The sequence below is a fragment of the Xylocopa sonorina genome, chromosome 5 (assembly GCF_050948175.1).
Source record: "Xylocopa sonorina isolate GNS202 chromosome 5, iyXylSono1_principal, whole genome shotgun sequence".
In the NCBI taxonomy this organism is placed as follows: domain Eukaryota; kingdom Metazoa; phylum Arthropoda; class Insecta; order Hymenoptera; family Apidae; genus Xylocopa; species Xylocopa sonorina.
The window spans coordinates 12809840-12830826 of NC_135197.1; the positions used below are offsets into that span (position 1 = coordinate 12809840).

Consider the following 20987-nt stretch of genomic DNA (forward strand, 5'->3'; position numbering starts at 1 on the left):
TAAATCGTTGTACGATTATAATCATTCTGCGCCAAATTATCTCCTGTTCTTACCTAATAAAAATAATCAGCGTTAAAAGTAAGAAAAAAAAAGGATGCTTTCTTTTTTTTTACCGACCACCTCAAGTCTTGGTATCTTTGACGGCGCCTGGGAAGATGGCGTCAGACGCCATTTACGAAAGGGAGAGGAAGAGAAAGAGAGGCGTGCAACGGAGATAGTCGCAATAAGTTGACCTGTGTCTCCGCGGTCGAGCGCGCTCGTTCTGCTCGAAACGTTCGAGCACGAAATGTTACGTTAGTTTGTCGTAAATTGAGTTACGTCTGGTCGTATATCTGTTGTACGGCTCGAACGTTGCATCGTGCAGTCCCTCTGTGTGTGTATGTGCGTGCCAATGATTCGTTATTAACGAAGTGCAGTTTGGCCTGATACATCAGAAGATAAATTATGATGGTCTGATCGCGGTTCCAACATGACTGTGGATTTCGCCGACTACTTTTGGGTGAGTGTCTTCTCGCTTATCGTTCCAGAATGTCATCCTTGTTGGATTTAGGTTATGTACAGGAATGAAAGCTTACTCCCCTTTCGTTTTCGCTTCGCCTCGAGCATAAACTCTTCAGCGAACTCCTCTCGCGACCATCCCTATGTCACGCCACCGTAACATTTCCATTCCGCGACTAAATATTATCACGTTTCACTCAATGAAATCTTCCTCTCTATCCTCCTTCCGCCTTATCGCGATCATCCTCGTTCCTCTCTTTTTCTTCATGTTACGCGGCACGCTTGTCTTCGCTCGTTTTCGCGGATACAAGGTTACGCGTTTCACCTCTCTGTCATCGCATCTCTATATCAGTTCTATATAACTAACGCACGAAAGCAGCAAATGTTTATATATACCAAATAAAACGTATTGAATTCTACCCTGGCGTGTGCACCGCAGTTTCTCTTCGTATTTACAGTTTTTAACAGAGCTAAGTAAACTTTGTTAATAAATTCTAACATCTTTATTACAAAGCTTTGTTTTCGATTATATTGTTAGCTTTTGTTTATATCTTTCTATTGTACAGTGTTATAGTTTTAACAAATAACATCAAGTGTCTTTTCAACAATAACAATATACGAGTGCATTAAAATGAAATAACTGTTAACAACCAGCTGCAATTTCCAGATACTTTTTTCTGCGTTAACTAATTCTGATAACATTCAGATTACAAACTATTCTGTTACACTGTAGTGGTTTTGGTTTCATGGATTTTTTGGAAGATGTGACATTGCCTTCCTGACAGAAGCATGGTAGAGATAAGATAGCTACAGTACACTTCCTTTCCCTTAAAGTACTATCTATCAAAGATTATTACACTAAGGGTATAATTTTGATGATTTTTTGTATTAAATAGCTCACTTTTTATTAAGTAGCTTAAGTTTTATTTATCTAAATTAATAATTCATAAAATTGTTATTAATCTTGCATCTCTTTGTCTTAGTTCTTATTTAAAAGTTAAGAAAAAGTATGCTCTGAATTGTAAATTGTATTACACTAATTTTACACACAAAATAGTTTTTTATTTTTTATTAATGACATTTATAGTAAAAAATTAAGCTAGGGGTCATGAGTGGCAAGTAATACGTACAATAGGATGATAAGAGTAATAATATGTAATGACAGCTTATTGTGCCGATGTCACTCAAGAGTTCTACTCTACATGAGTTTACAGTATGATCAGGGTTCAAGTGTTAAGTGGCTAAGTGGTCTTAAGTATAGTTTTACTGTATCTCTTTCAGACGTGATACCTTTAATTGTAAATAAATATTTGTCTGTTATTCTTCGATACGCATCAACATATAGTTCGATAAAGTAGAAAATGTAAATATAAAAAGTATGTGCAATTGAAAAGGTGAAAAATAAATTTAAAAAACACATTTTTTTTCTTATATTTCAAGGGCGAAAAGAATAATGGATTTAACGTGTTATATCATAACATGAAGCATGGTGCAGTTGCGAGCAAGGAGTTGGCTGAGTTTCTCAAAGAGCGATCGACTATAGAAGAGAACAATTACAAGGTCCTGAGTAAGCTAGCCAAACAAGCTGGCAGTAGCAGTAGTACCCAAGGAACGTTTGCACCTGTTTGGGCTGCTTTAAGAGGCGCAGCAGAAAAACTTGCTGGCCTGCACTTGCAGATGGCCCAAAGGGTCACTGAACTAATAAAGGATGTATCAAAGTATACAGATGAATTGCATAAAAAGCACAAGGCTGTATGTAAACACTTTCTTGTTAATCTTAGTACTTAAAAATATGTAGTAATATAATTATTTATTAATCAATAATTAGAGTTTGCTTATGCTGCAACAGAATATTCTTTCATTTCTTTTAATTGTTTGCAACTGTTTATCACGTTATAGTATGAATCATTTTGTATATTTCATACCTTATCAGTATCCGCCCACAGTCAGGTCACTAGGTTCTCTCAGACAATGGTATCTGTGAAGATATAAAGACGTATTGCTTATCAAATCAGTATGATAAATAATTATTAGAAATATCTAATTAATGTATAACTGTGTTAATACCAGGTCATATTTATATTCTAAAATATAAGAAAAACCAATTGTGTTACAAAATATATGAATATAAAATATGCAGGTAAAAGAAGAAGAATCATCTACTATGGAAGTTGTTCAAAGTATACAAAGTATCACTGTGACTTTACATAAAGCAAAAGATATGCGTATGCAAAAAGGTTTAGAATTAGAAAAGCTGAGAAAAGACAATGCTAGCCAAAAAGAGTTGGAAAAAGCAGAGATAAAGTTCAAAAAAGCACAAGATGATTATAAGACTTTGGTCAACAAGTATATGGTTATAAGGAACGATTTTCAAACAAAAATGACTCAAGCATGCAGGGTAATTATCTTATTCACTAATTACTTATTAAATTCTGCAAGCAAACAAAAATTCAACAGTATTAATATATCTACTGTTTCATTGCTTAGCGATTTCAAGATGTGGAAGAGGCACATCTGAAACATATGAAGGAGTTTTTAAATATCTATACTGATGTTTTGCAATCAAATCATGAACAAGTTGGTCAAGTTCATATCGATTTTAAACGACAATGCTTAGACATGACAGTGGACAAACTATTAGAACAATTTGTACAAAGCAAATATACAGGTTTCGAGAAGCCAGGTAAAGGTTCTTGGATGGGTAACATTAAAGCTTGAAACATCTCTGCACGAATATGTGCATTGTATACATTGTCTGCATACAAAGTCTGTGGATGTTTAAGGATTGTCTAGGGACAGTCCGCAGAGTTCTATAATCTCAACTCTGTATTGATAATCTTTTGTTTGATATAATATGCAACACGCAGCAGAACAATCCACGGATAATATATACAGGCTAAGTGTGTACAGGACTTACGATTTGACATTTTTTTTACATAATTTTTCCACAGGTATATTCGAATATGAGGAAGTCATAACAGGCTTAGGAGAAGTGACTGGTCAATCTCAGGTGGAAAGCAACACTGAAACACCTAAGGAAACATCGAAAGGAGCCAATGGAGAGACAGGCGTTGCTGGTAACACTCACAGTTCGAAAAAAGATCAGGGATTAAAGGGGGAGGGTGGTTGTCAGGCAGATGAGGAAAAGGGGAGGGTACAAGAGAAAGAAAATGAAAGACTGAATGAAAGGGATAGAGAACTGTCACATGCACAAGCCACCAAGGCTTCCCGCCGTACTACCTCGCTACTCAACCTGTTCATGTCCAACTCCCAGGGTAGGTTTTTCAAATTGAATCGAATTTACGAGATTTTATTCTCTTTTAATTGCAACAGTTTCTTTTATCTACCTTGATGTAATGTATCTCCAATTCACTACACGATTTATCATTAGACAATCATTTAAATTTATTCGTTTTCGGAGTTTTCGAAACTTATTTTCAATTCATTATGTCTTGGTAGATAAGTTTGCAATTTTTATTTATCACATCAGTACCGTTTTACTGTTCACAAATATATACACTTGTTCAACTTATTTTTTTAAGCACTTGATCACAAATTTAATTGATTTAGGCATTTACGCGAAAAACAACTTTATTTGACTTACGCTTATGTGGTTGTGTTACAATGCTTGTGCGTTATAATCTAACAATAGGTGGAGGATGACATTATAAATTATTATGTATTCCAGGGGGTTTACAGACCATATATATGTACATATACATATATGTCTAGTTTTCCTGTTAGTATAAACATTGAATTCGTAATAGTTTTTTCATAGAAAAGGTATATAGCACACAGTATTATCAGAAAAAGTCTGTTACATACTCTATTTTTTTTACTGATAATTTTCGTTATAAATAATTTAAATACACGGTTGTCAATGAGGTAGTATTACATTCGAACTTGTAACATTCCCCTGGAGTGCTATTTATGCCACTGAAAGTGCAGACTGTGATCAAATTTTAATAGATATAAGTAAAGTTACGAAATAGCAAGATGAAGAAAAAAGGGCCATTGGAGGCACAGATTATCGAAAGGTATAAGCAATGAGTGTTGTTTCAGACAAACAGAAGCAAGCAGGGTCTGGTTCGGCACCTGCAACTCCTCAGGGGAACAACCTGCCTCCTGCTGTTCCACCTCCCAGCATCTCCAGGAACCCTCTCAGAGGATCTAAATGTAACTGCTTACATTGTGATTACCTGTACCCTTACCATTACCCATTACACGCATTTTAGAGTAACTATTACTAGAATATCTATTACATGGTACTATTTCACACACACATACACACACACAAACATATATACAGAAAATTTTTGTTTTCAAATATCGCTTTTTCTGGTAGTTAGTTTAAACTGATTAAGGTGCGGGTATATCACTAGCAAATTGTTGCAGCTTTCTATATTTTCTCAAATCTTTGTACAAACTCCTATAAGATAAAGTTCTAATATTTGTTCAAGTTAATTTACTTTTGATAAATTTTCACAGTTACTAATAATATCTAATTGGTGGTCGTTCTCACAAATATTATGAATTCTTGACTAATCAATTTTTTAAATTATTTATTACGAAATGAAAATGTTAAGTTTTATTATCGATCGAAATGCAATTTTCGTGTAATTCTAAATGACCGCCTTTGATCAAGCACTCCTTTCATACACCTTTATCTTTGTCTTGCTCTGTTAGGTGTTCTCTATCTATGGTATTTGGTAACAGTTTCATTACCATAGCTCTTTTGATTTAATATCTTTTCCGGCCGTACAGGATACGTGGTTAAATAAAATATCTGGTGACTTACAGTGGTAACGCGTATTATGGTTCCTCCACTCTGCACACTTTTAGATCAGCAGCGTACGTATACTAACATTGTTTAAGCACATTAAATTAATGTTACATACATAGAATTAATCGTATTCGAAGATACGCGATGGTTTATTGTTAATTCACAAACGATGAAACAGATACTTGTGTAACATTAATTTATTCAGAGCCTTTAAAGCACACATAAAATATTTCTTCGCTTTGACGTACATATTAATTCGCGTTAGGGCATTTTACAAAGGTATGTTAGCGATCTGTTTAAAATACATTTATATATTTGTAGAGATATTCCATATTAGAGAGAAGAAATATTTTTGTTCATTCTTGTTTGACTAACACTGGAACAAGCTTGCTTAGACAATAGGCATTAGTTCTAGAATTACATGGTAACTTAACCAGACAATTTAACAATTTTTCTTCTTTTTTCTATAAAATGTTATTTAATAAATAAATTGTTTTTCTAACAATCTTTTATGTAAATTAGTATTACACAAGGGGTTCTTCTATAAACACGATTCATTGTGAAATTTCTACATATAGATATATATATATATAGATATATTTGTTCTCTGTATTTACGCTCACTCGCTAGACCTAATTTAAAATTAAATTTAGGGTAAATCGCATTTCGGAAAGTTTCTAAAATTGTTATAATTACATTCACCGATACTCTGTATTAATTATCTTTTCCCATTATGAGAGTAATCAACAAGTGTACACACTCCGTGGTGGTCATTTGTAAATTAATTTTTGAAACTTTCTATGCTATCATGAGAGACACGCGTTCTCATAAAATTAATCGAGTAAAGGGAGTTGGACTTGGATATTGTTGAAATGAAAATGTGAGGTTGGCTACTGACGGGGCCTCAGGTGAGCCATTTTTTTTATGAATCTTACTGCATGGCTCACTTGTAACTTGTATTTATTTTCCAAGTGCAGACATTTTTTCGTGATATAGCGTAATGTGATTCTGCAAGTAACCCTATTTTTATTTATTAGCCGCATCGTTGTACAATGTAGTTTTCTTGTAAATGTTTCTTTTATATCACGATAATCTTTTTTACGTGTTCATTTTTATTTGTTCTTCTTTAGTTGTACTCTGTTAAAATTTGAGATGACCGATACATATTTGTTGAGAGATACACCACAGTGATCATTCGAATTATCCTAAATTGTTATGCCTCGTTTCTGAACTCTCACTTGTGTTTTGTCATTTTTGCATGCGATAGTTGCTTGCAGAACATGTGTATCGTATGCTCTATCGTTATTTAGACACAAGTATATAATACGTTAAGAGATATGCGCAGCCTCATATATATCATCGACGGTCTTGATAAAGTCGTATTTTTTAACATTAATATTATAAGGCGTATACATATATACATATATGCGTATATATATTTTATTGTTAGAAAAACAATTTAAGGGAGAGACTCTCTCTTAGACTTTTCCAGATCTTTATAGGAATTGATGGTGATGGTGTATGGGTTCTCTTTATACCTCTGCTAACGTAACGTGCTATACTTCTTTTGTTATTTTCTGTACTTCTTATCTATCGTTTTTTATCTGATTTTAATGCAGCCGTAAAAACCTTGTTAACGTTTTTTAAAAACGTGTGCTGATATGCTTTTCTGTTTAAAAATTAATCCCTTAGGATACTTGGAAAAAGAGCATAATGGAACTTCCACGCGGAATAATTAAAAACTTCAGTTGTTAAAGAAGATAAATGTAATTGGTACAGAAATTTGTATCAGCGTAATTAGAGTGTGAATGTCACGAAATAGAAAAGCCCGTGAAGAATGCATCCGCTTTGATTTGTAGATGTTATTTGATCACGTTGCGCTATGCCTTAAAAAACACTTGGAAAGTAAATTGATTTCCATCTTTCATTAAACCACTGATTTTACATTAATTTCTCCATCGAAAGTTTGGCATTAACTTTTTTTGGTACAAATATGTTGACACGTTGCAATCGTAGTTTCTTTCCGCTTCTTAGTCTTAGTTTACAATTAACTTTATTTTACTCTACGTTATATCAGAGTAACATTTCTAATGATTATTTGATAAAAATTGTTTCTCTCAAGTATACTATAGAATTATTACAGATTCAACTTATAAGTAAGTACTGAATTCTTCGGTATTACCACTTATTAGATGTTCGTGCAAGTTCATATTTTTACATATTATGTGCATCGTATATTTTTTGTATAAACATTCACAATTTGTACGCCACTAGTTGGACATTTATTATTGGAAAAACAATGCGAAGGGAAAAATAATTTTTATCAATTTTTTTGTTAGAATAGCGGTTAAAAATTAAAACTTTTCCTCGTATTATTGATCGTATCGTACAGATCGTTGTACGGATACATTCTAAAGCGAAGTATATACATATACAAATTTATCACGAAAAGTTAAGAGCCCCTTTGTTTTCTACATATCGTGTGTCCACGACCAACAGGGTTTCTTCGCAGCAGGAGAGAAAAGAGAAAAGAAAAGAAAGCGAAAAAGAAGAAGGATGTCGTGGAAACTAGCAGCAACAAAGAAGAAAAGTCTGACCTGTCAGTATACGCACCTTCAGCAGATCTAGTGCACCAAAAATCGATCCCATGATCAAGAACAGAAACAACCATCATTTAAAGGAATTCAAATATTGTTAATAATAACATTCTGCGTAAAAGGAAATTTGATCATGGAATTGATGTTGATCGTCGTTTTTTTTTTTAAATTTACCTTTTTAATTTTTTATTTATTGGCACATTACCATATCTCGCTAAAGCAGCATGAAATCATAACATTGAATACAGCTAAAACAACATTCGAATCATTTACTTGTCATTATGTGTGCACAGTATTCTATAATATATATGAAAAAATTCTAACATCATATATGTATATACGTATGATGCACTGGGCCTGCTGGAATACTCGAAAGTATATCCCACTGATCCACGCTAATTCCATATGACAGGGAGGATAAGGATGACAGTAGAAAGTCTGAGACACCGACACCGGAAGTAGACGAGGATGGCTTCTGTATTAGACCGAAATCAGAGCTATGGGAGGATGAGAAGGGAGGATTTTATTCTAGTTCAGACACCGATTCCGAGGATGAGAAAGAGCGAAAGATCCGAGTGGAAATAAAACCACTCAGCAACGGCGGAGCACCGATGAGCGCCAGTGTAGATGAACTCAGGGCGACGGTGGAGAATTTATCGTTATCGCCTGCACCGACGGTATGCACCATTTTCTGTCCCTTCGACTTTTTTTTTACCTCTTTAAAGACGAACCCTTCCAGAGATATCCTTTGTCCAACGATATCGTGTTCCGATTACTAAACGCAGGGACGCAGAGGATCGAATACCGACTCAGATCATCATATGAAAAGGTCTCAGTCAGTGTCACAGCAATTAGGAGGTAAGCCAAGCTCGGATTTACTTGGCCTAAACTTGTTCAATCCCAGCAGTACACCATCGAGCGCCTCAACGCCGACTGGTAGCCATCCGTATGCGCCATTGCAAAGTCCTCCGCCACTGTCTTTGTCGCCGACGCCTCAACCACCGCCGCCACAATCCGCACCACCTACTCATCCTCACTCACGTTTCCCTGGTGAGTTTACAGAGAGTCACGCTGTTGAACTCTCAGCTCATCGGGATGCTTTCTGTGCCTTGTCAAAGATATCATGCCGTTATATTGTGTATATCATTGCTTGGCCGAACAGAAGCATTACCGCTGCGAAGAGTTGGAGCTCTAGGAACATGTTTTTCTTTTAGAATACATATGTTCGGTGAGAGATAGAGGAAGAGAGTATATAATCGCAGAAAGCGAGTTTGCCGGATTGGTCTTTGAATGTATACTACCGGCTAAAAGTTTATATTTTTATAGATGGAGACTTATTCTCGGAAGTGGGAGACATCACTCCGGCTTTACCACCTAAGCAATCCGCATCTTCCACTCCGACGGGATCCATTATCATTCCTAGACCACCATCCCGTAGAGGAGAAGGTCCATCACCAAGGGGGAGAATGTCACCAGCGACGATATCTAGAGCTGACAGTGTGGCCAGTTTAGAATTTCGTACAGCTGGTGTCGGAGTTGGTTCATCCAGGGGCCCGTCTCCACTCACGATTGGACTCGCAGACACCATTCCTCTGGCAGTTGCCTTCCACGAGATAGTACACTCCTATTTCAGAGGTACCGACGAAACGCGATGTCAGGTGAAGCTAAGCGGCGACATGATGTTGTCGTTCCCTGCCGGTATTGTCGCCGTATTAGCGAACAATCCGAGTCCCGCGAAGCTGACATTTCGCGTGCGAAACAGTAACAGATTAGAGAAATTGTTTCCTAACGTTCAATTGGTCAGCATGTAAGTTAAGGATAAAACATATATATCGAGTTCGCCAAAGTCTTTTCATCTCCTCTTTTCACAACGTATTGATATTTTTCATAGGGATGCCACACAGACAACTGTCGACAGTACAATTTTCGAATTCAACATGAGTGCCTTAACTACGCTGTTACGTAAACAGGCTGAACAAAATCCGTCAGCTTCATATTTTAACGTCGACATACTCAAATATCAAATCAAGTGTAAAGAAGGCGCGGGTTCTTGTCCTTTTCAGTTGGTTGCCTATTGGAAATGCGAATCAACCCATACAGACCTTAAGGTAGGCTTATCGGAATACTTTTGCTCCTAACTAGTTAGGTAACAGAATATCTTTCATAATAATAGTAAATTACATTAATAAGTATTGGGGTTACAGATCGATTATAAATACAATAGTCGCGCTATGGCTTCACCGAGTCCTTTATTGAATCTCCATGTAGCAGCACCCATAGACGGAGGTTTTAAATCACTAAATAGTAAACCACAGGCTCAATGGTTGCCAGATACGAATCGAGTACTATGGAAGTTCACAGAATTGTCACAACACAGCGAAGGTAACGGTGTGGGCTCTTTAAAAGCGCGAGTGGAACTTGGACATGGGCCAGGAAACCAAGGAACGATATTCACACAATTCAATTGCGAAGGGACCACATTATCTGGGGTTGAGTTCGAGCTTCTAGGCCCGGGATATAGATTAAGTTTAGTAAAGCGTAGATTCGTATCGGGTAAGTCATACATCTTTGTATTTTCGTTTTTCCAATCGATTGCTTCAGCTTCGTTGTCATCAGTGGTATCAGTTTATGTCGTTTGCTACTTTACTGCTGCGATTTTTGCACCCTTTATCGTAGTATGGCCTGCATAAAGATTACGGAACATGAATTGGCTTGTGTACTTTCAGGAAAATATCTTTGCGATGGAGACTCCGATTCACGGAGCAGATACGCTGCTCCGCCATCCACTGTGGATTGACGACTTCCAGAATGGGCGCCTCAATGGGAGAGCCTGCCCATTTAATATTGGTACTTGCTTATTCATTCACTGCCCATACCACGACTAATGTCCGTTCAAACTCGAAATCGGCGTGGGGAAGCCTGTTGGATACCAAAGAACATGTGCGATACAATAATAAGATTGTCTAGTAGACTAATCATTTGTACAGAGGACGTGGCGTTGTGTGATTTCAATGTAGCAGGATGAAAAGGTCATCCGTTTTACGAGTCAAAAAGGAAGAAAGAAAGAAATAGTGGGTTTTGGATATAGGAGGCCGTAGAGATTCGTATCTTTATGAATTAGGCGAGATGAGTATGATAACATGATCCTGATAGCTGAAAGAGTACACTTGGACAGAAACGTAAGACAAAACATAGTTGGACTTCGTAAGTCACTCGCTACCTGATGAATGGCGTTCTATGTGTTTTATAACTTGTATATTTTTCAATTTTTCTATATATCCTCGATTAGATTGTACTATTTTTAGCAAAGTTTGTACATGATACGTAAACGAGATGTAACTACGACGATGATCACGGTGACAGGAAACTGTTGAAACGTCGTGAAGTAAGTTATAGCCCTTTGCTCGCATAAACACTTTGGTGTCCAGCATATTTTTCACCACGATATTCTCGCCATATTATTGTGTCTATATATACATACATATATATATAATCAAAATACGTTATGACTTTTTTTACGTAACAACACAAGGAAGGAAAACACTCTCTCCAAAAAACATAAAACAGTACAACGTTCTTAATCTATTGTTATATTTTGTGTTAATTTTAATATAGTTATTATATATTGCTATCGCGCGTATCGTTACGAATTTTCAAGAAATAACGTAAAAGATTCTCTAACACCAATTAATCACATGTCTGAACATCAGCATTTGTACTCTGCACGAGGGATCAACATTTGTTTCGTGAATCATTCAAACGGAGTCCTGTCGTGTCCATTCCAGGATTCATTTTTTTTCTGACGTGCGCAAAAAGTGCGAAAAGATCGATGATTAACAAACTAGAGTCATATCCTTTTGTGATAATTCATTGAACTCTTTTACGCAGTAACTTCTGCATACGATAGTCTTTGTAAAATAAATAGACGAATAGTTCTGCTTTGTCCTCGAATTGAGAAGATAGCGAGAGCGTTAAGAACTGAAATTCGGCAATTAACGAAAAAAAAAGAAAAACGAAAATTCTTTATTGAAACGTTTAATGATGAGATTTTAGCGTTGTAACAAACAAGGCGTGTTGGTAATAAGCGATTGATTAGCTTTGCGAATCTCATGAACTTGTTTCGAAAAATCGCAAGCTGAATCCACGGTGATCGTTTCGTTCTTCTTATAATCGTAAAATTAATCCAGTATTCCTCTTCTCTACTTACATTTAGAAAGAATTACCGAATCGACGACTAATTATCGGTCGATCAATTCGTCCTTTAAGCAATCTAACTAACTTCGAAAATGTTTAGAGATTTTTCTAAATCCTTGACGAGAATCGATTGTATTCAATCGACAAATTCCTTTTTACTGTGTCTAGTTTTTTGTTCCTCGCGATTTCTACTATGATTTTACGATATATTAACGAAGCGAATCGATCGTTCTTAGAGGCAAGCCATTTCGTTCGACCACTACATGTGCATACATACTGCTGTGTGTATATGTATATGTGTATATAAAAAACGAAGTAATATCTTTAAATAAGTCTGAGAAAACGAACTTGAATATTATATATATGAAAAAAAATATATATATACATAGTCCAGCACACACGATGCTTCCTTCTGTGCAAATTTAGATATCGGCAACAAGTTGGCAAATATACCGTACATATTCGTGCATAGTGCGATCTGTGATTTAGTTGTTTATTCCTTTTTTTTTTTATTTAAAGTGAAAAAATGTGTCGTTTCTTTTCAAAGTTGTAATGTAACATGTAATGTTTCTCGTTTCTAAGTATTTTACTCATATCTTAGCAAGGATATTAGATTTTAGATTTTATTGAAAGACAAGATGTTGTTTTCTTTTTTTTTTATTTGATCAAATTTCTTTCTTATTTATGTTTAAATAGAAGTGACAAGTTTATTAATATACTCAAAGATCAGAAGATTGTTCGTTCTTGATGTCTATACACGAGTTGCTGCGGTACTTGTTGCGAGGTATTCGTTACCTGGCTCTAAAAGTGCATTATGCTTTAAGCTATTAAGTAATCCGCAGAAAAAGTGCGAACTGTTGTATTTGATCACCGAATATCGAGCGCGACGAACATATTTTTTTTTTCTTCTGTATCGATCATTTATTTGAAAGATACAACATTATAAAGTGACTTTACACTAAGAAAACTATTCAGCGTTCAACCGCAATGTTCCGTGTCCGTTTTACGAATTTACATTTTCTTTTATTACTATTAATTATAATTATGATTATCATTATTGTACACTTGTACGAGGAAACGAAGCGAAAATCTACGAAGAGCAATACAAAGAAACCATCAAAGTAATGCGATGAAATTGGCGACCACTCCATTCAATGTTGTCCGTTTACTTGATAACTATCAGCAAAGTGTAATTGGTAAATCTTTACCGTACTAATTTTTTTATGTCAAATAATACCAATTGCAACATTACACTTGATATTGATTTGGCTCTAGGCTTTATCGAAGAGTTTACAGTCGCACAGATAGACGACGTAAAGAGGAAAAAGTTTGAAACATCTACCTTTGGCAATTAGCGTTACACGAGGTAATAGATAAAGAAAAGATTGAAAAGAAAGAACATGCGACTATTATGGAGTGGTTCCTTTAAAAAAAATCGACTGAGCTCTCCTGTGATACGCAGATTTCACTATAATTTCGTAATAAATGTTTGTAACGAAACATAATTAATGTTAATACGATCGCGTTCACTCTTTTCCTGACTGAACCCCAGCAACAAAAGAACTCGAAACGAAAAGCGTTCGAAGTGTATGTTTTTAATCATCCCCTCGATTGAACCATTCGCGATCGAATGTACGTTTTCTCGATTCCTATGCGTACAATTGGCACCGAGGTATGAGAAGTATGAGTAGATTTTATGCGATTCGCTTTTTACGTATTATTGCAATAACCAGCGACGAATACAAGATTGCTACACTTTAACAGAACAAGTACATATGCATATATATATACATACATAAACACATACATATGAAACATTTTTGACAAACACGCGCATTTTGTATCCGTTTTTGTGACGGAATTGACTCGTTGCATTAGGAAGAAAAAGTAAGACAGTCGTGTGTGTGTGTCTGTGTGTGTCTGTCTGTGTGTATAGAGTTTGAAATAATGCGAGAAAAAGGGAGAAAGAAAGAATAAGAGGAAGAGTGGAAGATTGTGAGAGAGAAAGGGAGAAAAAAAATGCATCGTAAAGAAAATTGCAATGCAATTGCATTATACATAAAATAAAATACTTATACATAGTATAAATACGAACAAGAAGAATAAATTAATAACGATATACATGTTACACTCCCGCGATACATAGGATGGTCATGTAAGCCTGTTGACATGTAATGTCTATGTTCTAATAAAAGATTAGGATATTTTATATATATATATATATATAATAATATATATATATAAAAATAAACTATTAGAGTTGCCACGGCTACGGACATTCTGTATATATAAATATATGTGTAGATATTTATATTACAATCTGTTTGTAATGTATAAAGTTGCCGGTCTAATATGCTTAGCAGAGATTATTATTTCTCGAGCAAGTTCGATAGAAGAGATTAATAAAAACTTTGTACGCTTAAAACGAGGAAAAATAATAAGAAGAAGAAACAAGATGAATGGAACAAACATGAAAATGCAAGCGATGTATAAAAATAAAAAAGTATACTAACAAGAGAAATGCGTCAGGTGTTGCGTATGATCTCATTAAAATCATTACGAAACACTCTGTACGATTCCCTTGGAAAAGTTCAACAATACCTATTATTATATACGAAATACTTTGTCGTGAATGCTTAATCATAAATCGGGCCTGTTTAAGTAACATTTCAGATGGGCAAATCTATCCTTCTTAACTAAGATGTCCTATGTATCCATATTTTAATTTTTGAAATAATTTTGAAATGACGACGTTTTCACAATTTAAGGAAGGCTATGGTTTGAGGAGACATTTAAGTTAAGCAGGGCATAAACACTTATCACTTATGAGCGTACATGTGAAATTAAAATAAACGACTTTAATAAGTGATATATGTATATATGTATAAGTTTCACTGCACTTGTCAACTGTAGAACACAAATTTGCTACTCTTTTAAAATTCTTTTGTACATTTTTGTAATGGAGATTTGGCTCTCGGCTTTGCTACTAAAACTATTCAAAAAATATATTTATTCAATGGAAGCTTTGTGTTCTAGAGTTAATTATTATCAGTATGTTTTCTCAGGTCCCTGTTTTTGATATTAAGGTCCAATTAATGACCGATTAAATATATATATGTATATTACTTTTTAGATTATGTTACTCTCATGTAGTAGAATTTTTGAAGCTTGTATCAAAATACTGTAGCTGCGTTCCACAACCATTTACGTGTTCCTCATGGAGAACTCTTTAAAAAGTGTTTTAACGATTTGTCACTTTGAGCATATTCGATAAGTACATCCTCGTACCTGAAGATAAAAAAATATTTGAAGACACATTTATCAACTTACCATTCAAGATACGTAATATATTCAGGTTTACTCACATCAAAGGTACCTGAATATTCTCTCCCTGAAGAGGTCCAATTCGTCGAACTCTTTCCAAGATCGCCCAAGCCAGATCTCTTTCGTACTCCAAATACCTCTCGTCCTGAGTGAACCAAAGCGCCAACGCGCATCTTCTGCCACGTAGAACACCTCGAACACCATGGAGATTCTCTCCGCCAGCGGAGAAAGCCACCATTCGTCCGCAACGTGGTGAAACAATGTTATCTAATTCTCTTGTCGTGCGATCTTTGGCAAAGAAAAATTGACCGCCTTCGAAATCATTGTTCAGGTACAGAATTGCAGAGTAATGTCTCCAGATGTAAGCTGGACTCTCGTGAAGACAGATATCTTCATCCTTCAAGAGACAATTGTCTGCATGAACTTGATGACTCAAGTCATCACGATTTACTGGTGAATCTGAAAGAAGATAAGGAAACTTTGTTTTACTATGAACCAGGCATTAAAAACTGTTGATGGTCAAGATCCTCACGTAACGTATGCACGCATAGATTATGCATTAATGGTAAAATTAGGATTAACGTCGGGGTATCTCACGTGTGCCTGGAAACTATCAACAGTCCTATGAGGTATTACTTTATGTATTGCGCTTTTCAGGTTGAAAGAAGGGGAACAGTCTTGATGAATACTCTGCTCTGTTAATTTAGGAGATGATTATTTTGCTCTACTTCGACTGATCACCGTTACGCAAGAGTCATACCAATTTTGGCTGCATAGAGAACCGCAAGCACGATGCACCAGGGTGTAAATTACCAGGGAGAGCCGTGCGGCAGACCAAATGAGTGTAGGTGAAATACAGGTGTCGGTCTAGACCGAAATACCTTTCCACGTGGTCCCGCACTTTCTCAGTTTTTTTTAGAAGGAGTTCCAGCCATTCTGGTTCTATTTGCCCAAAGTATACCATCTAGAATTATTAAATTCATTTTTCAAGGGACGAAAGTATTTGTCACACAGTATAAAGTATAACTATTTTACCAATGCTGTTCGTCCAACGGTAATTCCTTCAAATCTTTCATGTTTCGAATGGGGACTCTTGTTTTCGCTGTAGCCATCTCCTTCCACCGCAGTAAGCTGCGCAAATATCAATTCAACTATAATCAATACAACTGTGGATTCTACGAATTAGAAAAGAAGTTGGTAACGATAACATACGGAGGCAAATTTCATCAATGATTCACACTCTGTAGAGTTTAGAAATCCATCAGCCACGTAACGATTTTTTCCACCAAGCTCTGTTTCTTTTGCTATTAGATACTCATCTCCCTTGACCCTTGGTTGCTCCGTATCGTGTATCTGCTGGTACTCGTTTCGTAGCATAGATAAATTGCTGGCAAATTTTATATGAGAAAACAGCGAATGACCCGGTGGTGGGTGTAATGCTGTCTTGATGTGTAACTTCTGAAAACAAGAATTAATTTGAAACCATCACGGTTTAAAATTGCAGATTAAATGTCGGACGGTTTGCCGCCTGAATTCTTGTACAATAAATGTATAGATGTACTTTGGGTTGCGTTCGACAGGCGTTTCGATAAGAAATCGAGCAGTATGGCATTTTAATTCGAGCAAAGGTAATCCGAATATTTACATAAAATAGTTATTTAATAATGAAGTAGATTTACTTTTAGGTATTTTATTAACTTTTCTACAAAAAGTACAGAGAGACGAGAAAAGGATTCTCAAAACATAAGCTCCTTTGATCTAAATTTATAAATGAATCGTTCTTTGGACCAAAGTTGAACACAGTCGTATCAGTCGATAGATTAACAAACATTAAGTATCTATTTACATTCTCTTTTATATTTCATTCGTTACCTTTTCTGGCTTCTTCTCTTTATCATCCTTTGCCTTTCTATTCTTCTTCATCTCCTTCAATTTCACCTCTATACTTGAAAATTCATGGGAGATATAATTCAAAAGACTCATCTCGTACTCTTGCCTTTTCACGTAGTCAAGAGCTTCCTAAAAGTTAGAATATAATTTCAATATTACATCAGAGAACATTATATCATTCTATTCTTTTAGGAGACTTGACTCTCGAGAACGTATGCGTCTGTTCACCTGTCTGGGGATAAAATATTCTTCGTTTACTTTCGGTTGAGCGCTATAGTATTCTCTGTTCTGCAACATCGTTTCATCCACCGGATCAAAAAGCAAATAGCTCTCAACAGCGGCGCAAGCTGCCTTCAAGTTTCCCTCTGTAAAAGCATATGACACATATATGCTATAGTCATATTGATATCGCTAGTTAATGTAAAAATATTTTGCCAAGGCTGTATGCATCCGCAGTGCGAAATAAACTGACTCAATGAAAGATTAGCACGGAACAATTCTCAAGGTAACTATATTGTTTCATCAAACTGAAACAGACTAACTACTTAGGCGAGATTAATTCAATTAAACTTCCTTTGAGGCACGGCAAAGAGCTTCCTGTGACGTTTAATTCGAAGCACGATGATTAATTTACCGTGGTCACTGCAAGGACGTACGATTTATACGTAACTAAAACTATCATTAACTAAAGCTCCAGATGATTAAGATAAAGCTCTCGTGTTTCAATATTTCCGTTTTCGATTTATATACTCACGTTTATAATAAGAGAACTGCAGATAGTTGTAGTGACTACGTAGTATATCTCCACGATAATCACCGTTAATACTGTTTAACGTGCGCGAACATATTCGTTTGCATTTTAAACAGTACGCAAAATGGTCTGAAAGAGCGAGAGAATTATTACCAACCGCTATATTTAGAAGCGGATCATCTCAGTTTTGTTTACGTTTCAGGTCTACTCACTAGCGATGGAAGAAGTAAACTCTGGATACCAGCCCTGATCAAAGGGACCCTCGCAGTAGGACCTGCATTCCTCCTCGGCGGCTAAATACGTTCTTAACGATGTCTCGAAAAGACCGGTAGCTTCTACGAAGTCTTCGTTCTCGTAAGCCGAGACGCCTTTGAAGTAAATACTAATATAAGCTGGTGTTTCTAGGTTTACTACATTCTCCGCTTGCACGCCTGGCAGTGTCAAATAGGCCTTCAAAGTTTCCACGCTCGGCTTATGATCCGGATGTGCGATCAAGAAAGTGAAGAGTGCATTGGCAGCGTCTTGGTAACGATCTTTCTGTAAAAAGAAAATATTCATAACGAATGAAAGAAATAGAACTGTATGTGCAGTTCAACTGAGAACGAAGAAATTATAATACAGAAGAATTTGGGTCAAAGCAAGATTTGTCATTGTTATTCAGAATGAAAATCTATTGACATCATAGTTCATGCTATCACAAAAGATTATTGTTTCAAGGGAGAATTTATGAGCAGAGTGGAACGCGTACAATTAGGTCTAGTACCACCGATACATCGAAACGCTGATTACGTAGGCCGAGTTTCGTGACCATGTTGACCATGCTGAACGTTAAACTCGTTATTTACTAAAAAAATTGCGGGTGTGGGATTAGCGAAGCTATGATTGCGTAAGCTCTCTTGTTAGAATTCATCAAGGCCGTCACTTGTGAGATGCTGCAAAAACTATGATAAACTTACAAGTATGAGGATTATTTCTGTAGTAAATTGTATGAAATAATTAGAAATTCTCTTTGCTCGTTTGATAATACTCTTTCGTATAATTATAAACCAAAATTATTATTAGAAGAAGAAAAGAATGAGCATATATTTCGGTATTACTTACCTGATGGTAGCAGATATGCAGGTACTCGTAAATTTTGCGATCAAGCAATTTCTGTTCAATTTCACGCGGCAACACTTTGAGCGCCTTTGAACCGGCGATCTCTCGATATTCCTGATTGCATATCAAAAGGCACAATGTTTCTCTCACTTTTTTCTCGTAAAAATGCAAATCTTCGATGTTCTCCGGAAAGATTGGTGTTGCACCGGCAGCATTCGCGCGGCATTTTTGTCTGCAATTCACTATCATTCGCTTGTAAACCTTGTACCTAAAAAACATCACACAGATCAATCAAAAAATATTCCTTATTTACCAATCGTAGCAATCAAAAAGTCAATCTCTTTTTTTAATCTTAATTTTTTTTTTAATTCACTTGTTCTACATAGTAACTTCAATTTCAGATGTACCCATGAGAAAGAGCGTTGAAGTCCTCGATGCAACGGTCCCAGTTTTCCTCGAGATAAGCCTCAACAGCCTCCTCGTACACCTCGCTCAGAGTCCTATTCAGAAATTTACTCTCCTTCTTCGGTTCACCTAGATCCGGCCACTCTTTGCTTGGGATTACGTTGTTCAGAGTGTAGTTGCTGCCGGTGATCGTGCCGCAAAGAAACAAGAGTATGACGAGCCTCATCATCGTGGATATTAGTCAATCGTCTCGATTCATACTGAGAGGTCCCTCAAGGAGAGCTGAAACTCTATGAGATGTTGATCCACACACGAGGCATACGTAATCGTCTATCCCCACCACGCTCCATTGAGTCTCCAAATGTGGCTTCAGTGCTGTACGATGTCGACGGGCAAGTTCCTTTAACCATCCATACTGTCCCTTGCTATTCCATAATATTCTGAATGGCGTAAGGGATATTTAAATCTTAATCCTTCAATTTCATTGAACACGCAACGGATTATCGTGGGCTGCTGAGAAGGATAAAATCTCTGAAATGAAAAACTATCTTTTAGGAATAAGTAGCTACGTCAAAAGTTTAAGCTCATCTGAAGAATTTAACACTCTTCCGCTCGCTCTTTTTTTCTGTCGACATAGCAAAGAAACGCTGAAAGATTCCATACTATATGGAACGACCTGAAATGATGAAACATGCATATAACATATTCTGTTATCGAAAAATTCCGACAATGTTTTAGCATCGCAAAAAAATATGACTTTGTTTCATAGATATTAATAACTAGCAATTCATGTGAACTTCCTGCACGGTGCTCAAACGGATGATAACAAAGCGCGACGAAACATATATGTATAGAGACACTTTATAAAAAAATTGTACCCTTTTCTAACAGAAATTACGTTGAAATACGTGCTCAAGAGTTTTATTACACATTTAAAGGTAATAAAAATCGATTTTTAAATCGTTGACAAAGAGATTTGTATCACTATCTGGTCGAGTTCTTCAAGCTCTTTAATCTGGTGTTAAATACTGCAACAGCGTCACCATCGAGCGCTGACACAGAAAAATCATCCTGAAAAATGTCGCTCAAGTACGTTGACCCTTGAGTTGTCCCAATTTTTTTTTATTTTTCGCTTCCGTTCGAACGATGACGACAAGCACGTACGTGGTATCGCGATACGGATTGGAATCGAAAGAACAAGCAATAATATGTATAATAAGAAACGAAATTGTATTTCACGTGGAGAGTGTGTAATATAATTATCAAATGTTCGTCGAGTTTACTAATAAACATTCTCATGGAGAACATCCGTTCGCTTATCACAAAGAAACAGAAAAAAAGAACAACAAAGTCTATTGTGTTAAAAAAAGTACAGAAGGAGGAAAGAAAGGAAATAAAAAGAGCTCCAAAATCGGATCGCAAAGCGCCGCTTTCTACGTGTTCTCTT

At 36.0% G+C, this 20987-nt stretch overlaps 2 protein-coding genes across 13 annotated transcripts; one reads left to right on the top strand and one right to left on the bottom strand.

The window, feature by feature from the left end:
* The first annotated feature begins 164 nt into the window (after positions 1–164).
* Positions 165–13397, top strand: LOC143423794 (F-BAR domain only protein 2). 11 transcript variants are annotated; one of them, XM_076895366.1, is made up of 15 exons: positions 166–499; positions 1939–2250; positions 2639–2896; positions 2986–3181; positions 3450–3773; positions 4561–4674; positions 5299–5349; positions 7781–7880; positions 8291–8555; positions 8664–8713; positions 8786–8928; positions 9205–9685; positions 9770–9986; positions 10083–10431; positions 10605–13397. In XM_076895366.1, exons 1-15 carry the CDS (start codon positions 470–472, stop codon positions 10673–10675), a joined length of 2961 nt encoding a protein of 986 aa, XP_076751481.1. In that variant the 5' UTR covers positions 166–469; the 3' UTR covers positions 10676–13397. The 11 variants fall into 11 exon arrangements, with proteins under 11 accessions (XP_076751485.1, XP_076751481.1, XP_076751482.1 ...); XM_076895367.1 differs by having other exon boundaries at positions 8664–8707; XM_076895370.1 differs by lacking the exon at positions 8786–8928 and having other exon boundaries at positions 165–499; positions 8664–8736.
* A 1700-nt stretch (positions 13398–15097) lies between these two features.
* Positions 15098–19882, bottom strand: LOC143423621 (prolyl 3-hydroxylase 2). 2 transcript variants are annotated; one of them, XM_076895080.1, is made up of 11 exons: positions 19543–19882; positions 19139–19403; positions 18250–18574; positions 18041–18166; positions 17515–17651; positions 17269–17415; positions 16609–16851; positions 16432–16527; positions 16210–16360; positions 15438–15855; positions 15098–15360 (listed from the first exon to the last, which is right to left on the bottom strand). In XM_076895080.1, the coding sequence occupies exons 1-11, from the start codon at positions 19767–19769 to the stop codon at positions 15288–15290; spliced, it is 2208 nt and encodes a 735-aa protein (XP_076751195.1). In that variant the 5' UTR covers positions 19770–19882; the 3' UTR covers positions 15098–15287. The 2 variants fall into 2 exon arrangements, with proteins under 2 accessions (XP_076751195.1, XP_076751196.1); XM_076895081.1 differs by lacking the exon at positions 15098–15360 and having other exon boundaries at positions 15702–15855; positions 16157–16360; positions 19543–19878.
* Positions 19883–20987: the final 1105 nt, after the last annotated feature.